Source organism: Engystomops pustulosus, chromosome 1, assembly GCF_040894005.1.
Source record: "Engystomops pustulosus chromosome 1, aEngPut4.maternal, whole genome shotgun sequence".
Taxonomy (NCBI): Eukaryota; Metazoa; Chordata; class Amphibia; order Anura; family Leptodactylidae; genus Engystomops; species Engystomops pustulosus.
This window is the reverse complement of record NC_092411.1, coordinates 251,692,651-251,701,798: the sequence shown is the minus strand read 5'-3', so window position 1 is coordinate 251,701,798 and position 9,148 is coordinate 251,692,651. Positions and strand designations below refer to the sequence as shown.

Genomic DNA, 9,148 nt, shown 5'->3' with positions numbered 1-9,148 from the left:
ATCCTGAAATGTCAGAACTGACTAAATGGGCAGCATGGTGGCTCAGTGGTTAGCTTTGCAGCACTGGGGTCCTGGGTTCAACATCTGCAAAGAGTTTATGTCCTCTCTCCGTGTTTGCGTGGGTTTCCTCCTGGTCCTCTGGTTTCCTCCAAAACATACTGGTAGGTTTATTAGATTGTGAGCCCCATGGGGACAGGGACCAATCTGGAAAGCTCTGTGCAGCGCTGTGTAGCCAAGTTACTGTACTGTCTTGCTGGGGGATAATTGGTAAATATTGCATGTAAATTATTCAGCTTACTGCTGGCTAGTAAAGGGCTGGACATTTACTACCTGAAGTTTAGTAAAAAAAAATCTAAAAGTTGTCTAATAAGAGCTTAGTATACAGGATGGATATCGCCTAAGCATGAATTGTTACATTCCTCTGTAACAAGGAGGCCTGGGGACAATGGACTCGTCCGGCACTACACATGGTTTACTAGCTCCATAGCAACCAGTTCTAATAATCAGACACCAGCAGCAGCCAGGTATGGAGTCTTACTGAATGTCTCTTCATTTCCTTTCTCTCTAGGCATTTATGGAGTGGAAAGGAAATCTCCATCCATTGTCGTATGTATGAGGTGTCTGTATGATTACTATCAGTATAACACAACACAGATCATCCCTATGGCCCTGAAGACTTGTGCCGCTTCACTCCAGACCCCAAAGGTTTTGGTAACATGGAAACTATACGTCTCAAATGTTACAATTTACTTCTCTGTTGTAGCAAAGGCAGAATGTCAGAAGATTCCAGACTGAAGCGGCATCTTTCTTCTCTAGAGATGACTTGATTTATTGAGCAATTACAGACAGTGAACTTGGAACTATGGAAGTAAAAGGAAGGGACTTGTATTAATATTTATATTAAATGGTTATATATCATTGTAAGGAAGTGATCTGCGAGATATTGTAGAACTAAGAGTTCCAGCATGACAAGCACAAACTGCAGATCTCTACAATAGGTAGATTGTTAGATATATTCCATATAGTTATATACCATATATACTCGAGTATAAGCCTAGTTTTTTAGCACAAAAACCCAAACTTGGCTTATACTCGAGTAAAAAAAATATAGGTTTTACCAGTTTTATGTGGTAAAATTAGGGGCCTCGGCTTATACTTGCGTCGGCTTATACTCGAGTATATATATGGTAATTTTGTATGATATTTTTCCACTGCGTATTGTATTATTATTGTAATATTGTATTATAAGATACATTGACAACTGCTGGTGTAAAAATGATTTGTGGTTTTGAGGTATAGCAACCTAAGGTACTTTTTCAGTACTGTAATAAAAAGGTATCCAGACATACACCTGTCAAATGTGTGTAAAGTCAAAGCATATTTTTGTCTGTACAGTAGTCGCCTATGGGTATGTTAAAGTTTATGCCTGTTTCAGTATAAATCTTCCAGTCAGAGCCTCCTTCCCAGGAGTACATAGTAAAAGTTAGACAGTCCATACAATGCAATACTATACATCAACAATCTGAAAAAGGTAGAAGGTGCAGCATCTCTGCAGGTAGAGTTTTTCTAGCATGTAACAATACTGTATAGTATTCTACTTATTTTTCTTTAACTTTTTTGACTTTTAAATCCCCATGTTCCAAATGTCAAAACTTTTTTTCAGTTTACAGAGCTGTATGAGCTTATATTCACAAATTGTACCTCCTAGTGGCATCATTTAATATTCCGTCACAGGCCTTGTTGTCACAGCTTTCACTGTGTGGTCTAAATGACTCAAACCCTTTGTAGCAGATTTATCAAGCTGTCTGAAAGTCAGAATATTTCTAGTTGCCCATTGCAACCAATCACAGCTCAGCTTTCATGTTACCGGTGCTCATGAATATTTTAAAGGGAACCTACCACCCCGATTCTACCTATAAAGGTAGAAGGGGTGGTAGGTGGATGGGACGTGAGGATAGCCCTTTTTTGGGCTAATCCTCATGTCCCGGGTGTATTTTACAAAACTTTATTACATCTATATGCAATTTTTTTTATGCGGCTACTGGGGCGTGGAGTAGCCGGACATGAGGCTACTAGTCGCGGCTACTGGGGCTGCGTTACTCCGCCTACCAGGAAATCTTCGGCGCGCAGCTCCTGGTAGCTGCGCGCCCTCGTCCGAGTCCCCCGGCTACTGCGCATGCGCAGAACGCAGGGGACCCGGACGAGGACGCGCAGCTACCCGGAGCTGCACGCCGAAGATTATCTGGTAGGCGGAGTAACGCGGCTACTGGGGCGTGGAGTAGCCGCGACTAGTAGCCTCATGTCCGGCTACTCCACGCCCCAGTAGCCGCATAAAAAAATTTGCATATAGATGTAATAAAGTTTTGTAAAATACACCCGGGACGTGAGGATTAGCCCAAAAAAGGGCTATCCTCACGTCCCATCCATCCACCTACCACCCCTTCTACCTTTATAGGTAGAATCGGGGTGGTAGGTGCCCTTTAAAGGTGAGCTGTGATTGGTTGCCATGGGCAACTAGAAATATTCTGACTTTCAGACAGCCTGATAAATCTGCCCCTTTATTTTCTGGGTCAGCACAATTGCACAGATACCAAATTTATGTAGATTTTGATATGCTTTAATAGCTGTTATAAAAAGTTACATCTTTTGGGGAAAAATACTTAGTTGAGTTGTCCCAAGTATTTGAGTTATCCTTATTTGTTTGACCTGTAATTGTTTTCCCTAAATTGAAATGCCATCATCGTTGCTCAGGTTACCGGCTGATACATCTGTTCAGGGGCCCAGAAGGAAATGGTCCCTCTCTTCCAAAATAGGGAAAGTAGAAAGAGTTCACTGCTGGTGAAATAGTACCGGCTGCAGCAGAAAGGGGCATGCGGTACAACTATTAGAGGTGCAGCATTCATTAGTATACTAGTGGTTCTGGACAGAAACCACAACCACTCATTGTACAGGTGGCCTCTGTATTTATTAATTTGGCTGTGTGATAAGCATGACTTAAAAAACAGGTGCACCCGGGGTTAGGATGTGATGCTATGTCTTTGTGCCATCTGTTGCGACGTACAGGACTAGAATCTGGAAATTTTTATGAGAGACTGTAGGGGTGACTGGTAATAAACATTACATAGCCAAATGCTTGCTTGCCCTACAGGTATTCCATTTTAAGGGGTTCTCTCAAGGTTGTTTTCTTCCAAACCACATAGTGTGTGGTATTGCAACTAAGCTCCATTCATTCCTATACAGCTGAGCTACAGTACCTGCACAAACCGTGGTCAGTTGTGGCTCTGTTTTTGGAAGAAAGTAGCCATGTTTTTCAGCTTCGCTAGAATCCCTTCAGGTGGTCCATACACATACAAGCTTAAATCAGCTAGGTATTCATGTGTTCTGAAGGACTGGCAGGCGGTAATCTAAGTCTTAGGCTCCCAGTTCCTGTAGCACTCCAGTACTTCTGGTTTTGAGTCTTGTGTCCAACCAGAAGTTCCAGGGAATCATGGGGCCAGCTTCATCCCTTCATCCAATGAATGGATTTCCCACACCAGGAAGTCCCCTGGAAAATGGAAATCATGTCCCATGTTCAAGAAAGCAACACAAGTATTTGTTCCTTTTTTTTTTCTTACTGTAAACTCAGCTACCCTTGGGGTTCTCCATAGAGATTGGGTTGGAGAATTTATATTGGGGTGGAGAACTTATATTGGTAGCCAATGCATGGGGTGTCAAAGAGCAAAGGTTTTGTGCTACTATTAGGCCCGTTCTACACTTGCAACTTGCATCACACTCGCAGCGCTTGCTGCCTGCATCTCCTGGCCCGAACGCTGCAAACCGGAACTGAACTCAGCATGTCAGTTCCGTCCTGTTTTTCAGCGTTCGGACCAGGAGATCCCGGCAGCACGCCCTGCGAGTGTGATGTGAGTTCATTGCATCACACTCCCAAGTGTAGAACGGGCCTTTGATAGAAAGATGAACTTGGCTGCCACATTCTGCATGGATTAATGAGGAGCTACTTGGGTCATGGTAAGGTCCATTATTAAAGGGTTATCATTTTGCATCTACAGTACTGTTTCTATAACTTAAAGCCTTGATTACTAAAATCCTAAGAATTTGTGACTGCAGTAATTTATAGACACAGGATGTTCCCTAGAGCTATAACATGTTGATCTTGGCCTGTTCTGAGCTAAGTGTTACTAAGATTATTTACTTTTTTCGTCCTAAATGTTTAAGAAAAGATAAATATAGTATCACGCATGAAAGATGAATAGATAAGTAAGCGTGGCAGTCAGAAAGGATATAATGCAGAGCCATCCATATGCTCCTACACGAAGGCCGCACGGATAGCTTCTACTTCATAATTGATGCTATTACTTACAACTAAACACCTATATCTGAAGTGTTCTCACTCTAATGGTGTATGTTAACACGTCCAAATTTATGATCAGGTCAGGACTGGTTATAACTGGCTCTGCTTGGACAAGTAATGCCAACAGAGGATTAGGATACTCTAATATAATAAATCATTATAGTTTATCATAGTAAGAGTAAGTGAAATCAAAATAATCTCGAAGTAAAAGTTCAAAGTTTTGGTGTTGTATTTCCTTATATTTTATTTCCTGTATTCCAGTTGCTAATGTCCCCAGCAGTGAAATATAACTAGGAAGCTAAACTAGGCCTTGAAGGCATATCACAAAATGGTATATTTTAATACTTTATATCTACTGGTCTCAATTTACCTAAAATGGTCACCCCATTAATGCAAGTTTTCATTAATCATAGACATAATAATTTTACTATTTGCTTTCTTTAGAGACCACCAAGTTCTGATTGGCGCCTTTATACTCATATGTTTCTGTATGTCCACGCATTGAGGATGTGGAGGTCTGTCATGTATGTGCATTAGGGTTCCCTCAGAGTTCAGCCGGATCAGTGTAATAATACTCAGGGGGAATGTATAATGGCTTGTGCACCATTTTTCTGGGGTAGAATTCACCCAGCTAGAGCCTCTTAGTATAAGAGATGCATCCTATACCCAGGAAGGGGGGATATAGCATCATGATTGGCACATGAGGCCTCTAGTTATGATAAACCTTCCCTTGCCCCCACAGCACAGTAAACTTTTCCTTTCAACTAGAATTTCCTACGGTCTTTAAAGCAATAATAAAACAATAGAGGAAGCTGGAAGTGACAAATATGCTTCCATATTTAGCAACCGCAAGAAACAGGGTCCCTGCAGAGAGTTCAGAGAGAGAGATAGCACATCCATGTTTCTGTCACACTGCTTTGACAGTAAAGGCACAGCAACTATTCTATACAGACACAGGACATGATTAGATTGATTTATATGCCCCGTTTTAATTGATGTTCCTGTTTATGTCACAGTTAGGGATAAATACTATGTAATTCATAATTATGTTCTATATACCGTATATGCCGGCGTATAAGACGACTGGGCGTATAAGACGACCCCCAACTTCTGCCCTAAAAATATAGAATTTGGTATATACTCACTGTATAAGACTACCCCTCTCCCAAATGAAAAAAAGTCTGCTTAAAACTTTGCAAAACAAACAAGAGAGCAAGTGCCTGGTGATCATAACTGTAAGCTGCGATATTAATGAAGATCCGCCTGTGACCCCCAGCTCTGTGACGCCGACCGCTGTGACAGGGCGGCTGCATTAGCATACAGCACACAGTGCGGCCCCCGTATATCCGGCGTATAAGACGACCCCCCACTGTAGCCATTATTTTAAGGGGTTAAAAAGTAGTCTTATACGCCAGTATATACAGTAATTTATTTTCAAAAGGAACACACAAGGCATTATGGGGCCTGTAGGAAACGACCATCTAATGTGAATTCTTTGGGTCTTTCCCACTTCACAATAAGGGTGAACTGTATATTTGCACATAAATATTCACTGCCTACTCTTTCTATCAACATTACTTACATTTTAAAGACCTGTTTAAAGATGTGTATGACCGACTATTGGGGTCAGGGTCTAATTATCCAATTACTTTGAAAGTGCATCCCCACATTCAGTTTTTCAGATACAGTTTTTGCTGTCGGAGCCTGGAGTGGAGAATAGCAGCACCTCTCAATGATATGTTCTCACCCATCATGATCCTCTTTTGCTTTTGGCTTGAAAACTGCATCAGAAAAACTGAATGTGGGAATATACCCTAAGACTTCCCAGTGCACACTATGGGGTGATCATGTTAGCTCAGAAACGCAACTTATTACCTATCCACAGGTCCCTATAGGACCCCCCCCCCTATGCAGTGTACATTCAGTCTGTTCACATCACATTTATAAAACCACAATTATAATAAAGATACATTTTTACCAAAGAGACACAATGATGTGTGTACAAGTAAATCTTCCTCGAATTTAGCAATTTGTCCAAACTGCCTCTGAATGGGCAATTTTGTAGAAAGCCCCAGTCCATAATAATGTCATTTGTTAAAACGCACCCTATAAACATTCTTCAGAGTCTGATCCCCGGCCATTCTGTCATACGTGGAATGCAGGAAGTGGTGGAAAGAGCAGACACTTAAAGACTCCGCTGTGCCAATAATTGTGGTCATTATAGGTCTTTAGAATAGAAGAACACTTTATAAAATATAGCAGTTTTCCATTGCATAGCTGTCCCCAAGTATACTTCATTCCCCGTGTTCATGTAAAGAAATCCTTTTGTAGATGCTTTCTTTCCCAAATTGTACTACAATTTGCAAACTTTAGTAGCATAAAATCAAGACATATACAAATATGTATGAATGTGTGTATGGCACATACATATGGAATCCCTGCAGATTGCATTGTAAAGGTTGAATTCTGCAATCAGAATCAGCATTTTTTGTTAGTATGCGGATAGAATATATATAAATCCCATTCACTATGAAGCTAAAGAAAATTGCTACTCCGGTAGTTAATTTTATAAATATTTTTACAAAAAGTATAATATTATAATCCTTCACAAAAGTTATATGAATTACTATAGAATGTTCATTACAGGCAGTCCCCGGGTTACGTACAAGATAGGTTCTGTTGGTTTGTTCTTAAGTCGAATTTGTATGTAAGTTTATAATGGTAAACACAGCCAGAATGTTTTTTGGTCTCTGTGACAGTTGGATTTCAAAAATGTTGGGTTGTCATAAGAACCAGAATGATCAATAAAGCCTCATTGCAGACGCCTTTTATAACTCCTACAGCTTAAGTACAGTAAATTACCAACATCCAGGGGTCCGTTTGTAACTAGGGGTCGTCTGTAAGTCGGGTGTTCTTGAGTAGGGGACTGCCTGTATATATTATTGTTATTATTTATAATGAATGTAAAATTTGTTTTTCAGATGGATGAAATTAATGTAATTCAGAGTTGGTCCAGGTACAATAATAAGATACAGGACCTCCAGCAGTCCCTTGGACTTCCGTCATGGCAACCATCAGAGGTAACCATAGTTGTTCCTGTGCAAAAACATCTCTTATATACTGTATACTGTTCAGCTTATACCAGTCATACTGAGCACGCGGAGCACATCACATCACTGAACCAATCACCAAATTTCAGAAAAGGGCCCCACATGATCATAACTATTAGCGGTAACGAGTCTAGGAGATAAAAAGAAGAGAAATTTTTTCCTTGGGATTATTGCATTGATTTCTTGATGTCAATCTTTCCTTCCACTTTCTATATTCCCTGGCCCATGTATGCCTAGTCTTTCTCTGATCTTCTCTCTTCTTTTTTGTATTGTGGCCACAAAATAATATGATACAGTGCGATTTGGGACACTAAGCCACAAGAGCATAAGCACCTGTAGTTAGTTTTGTGTCCCAACCACCTTAACAGCTTCCCTTTAAATATTGGGTGAGATGTCAAATGCACAATGTTCACGAAATCATCACTTCTGATCCGAACGCAACATATCTTCCAGAACAGTGAATACTAACATTAATCATTGAGCTAAATGTGTTCTTTTAAAGTTTGCCTTTTTGATAATTTCCTGGAACACAAGAGAACTTACACATGTACCAACACAATTTTAGAACTTCCGCTAAATGTGTTATCGGCAGTGACAACTTTATTGTATCCACCAAAATACATCTGTGAAGATAGTGACTCAGATAGAAAGAGAGAAACATGTTTAACGCATCTTGCTGGAGCAGGAGATGTTACATAAACATTATAGGGTTGGAATAAATAGTCCTGTGACTTGCAGTTTCACTGCGCGCCACCAAGTCTACAAGTATACCCATTGCAGGGATTCCTTACATTACTAGCAAGTGATATAAGCTCCGGAAGAAAGAGCCATGGACCTGGGCCTGATTAAGAACAGGAATGCCGGGTAATTAGAGCTGATAACACTACATTTGTTATTAGACAAAGCATACTGAGCCCAGGAAATTATACAGACCCAAATGCTCAGACTGCAAACAACTTTCTGAATTGACATTTCCTGCTTTCTTCACATTTCACAAGTCCAGGGCTCCGAAACCAGATGACACCTCCAGAAAGATATTTCAGTCTGGTCAGCGACACATTACTGGAAGCGAGCTCCAGAGAGAGGTGCTAAAACATTGTGGACCTTCTGCGTTTCAGGCATTGATGGAAAGTTACACTGAAGGTGGGGAAGTATCAATGCTGCATGAAAATATAACCAAGTCTACATGAAATTATGCTTTGATATTATCAACAATTCTTCATAAATAAGCAGCCATTACCATTGGGTAAACCATTATAGGCAACATTACAATTCCAATAGGGGATGAGGGAATCCATTTGTAAATTCAGCACAATTCTGACAATTTTCAGGCACTGTATTAAATGATAATACAGTATTTTCTTTATATAACATACAATATTAACAAAAGTCTAAATTATTCATTAATTTACCCATTAATGTCCCATTAATGCATTAGGATTCCTTAAATATGGTTTTAGGGAAAACTAAAAAATTGACAAAAAATTGGCAAATCTTCATCATAGTGAATCTTGTATGATTTGCACATTTCTAGTTGTCACCTAACTATTGTAGACTACTTACTTACAGTAGGTAGGATTATAAAAGGAGTAGATGTATAACTATTTAAGCAAAGTCAAACAAGCCTAGTTAAAACGACAAGAGCAGCCATATTGGTTGTCAATTTATATTATAACAACATAGAAAC

The 9,148-nt window shown here is 40.0% G+C and overlaps 1 protein-coding gene across 4 annotated transcripts in view; it reads left to right on the top strand.

The window, feature by feature from the left end:
* Window positions 1–489: 489 nt before the first annotated feature.
* LOC140110307 (uncharacterized) overlaps window positions 490–9,148 on the top strand; it is a 50,966-nt gene continuing 42,307 nt past the window's right edge. For 3 of the 4 annotated variants that reach the window (XM_072132222.1, XM_072132182.1, XM_072132249.1), the window contains exons 1-3: window positions 490–524; window positions 7,333–7,431; window positions 8,460–8,604. In XM_072132222.1, coding sequence (XP_071988323.1) covers window positions 7,333–7,431; window positions 8,460–8,604 — 244 coding nt within the window. In that variant the 5' untranslated portion in view covers window positions 490–524. Of the gene's footprint in view, window positions 525–7,332; window positions 7,432–8,225; window positions 8,326–8,459; window positions 8,605–9,148 lie in introns of those variants that run through there. The other variant, XM_072132260.1, reaches the window with a different exon arrangement.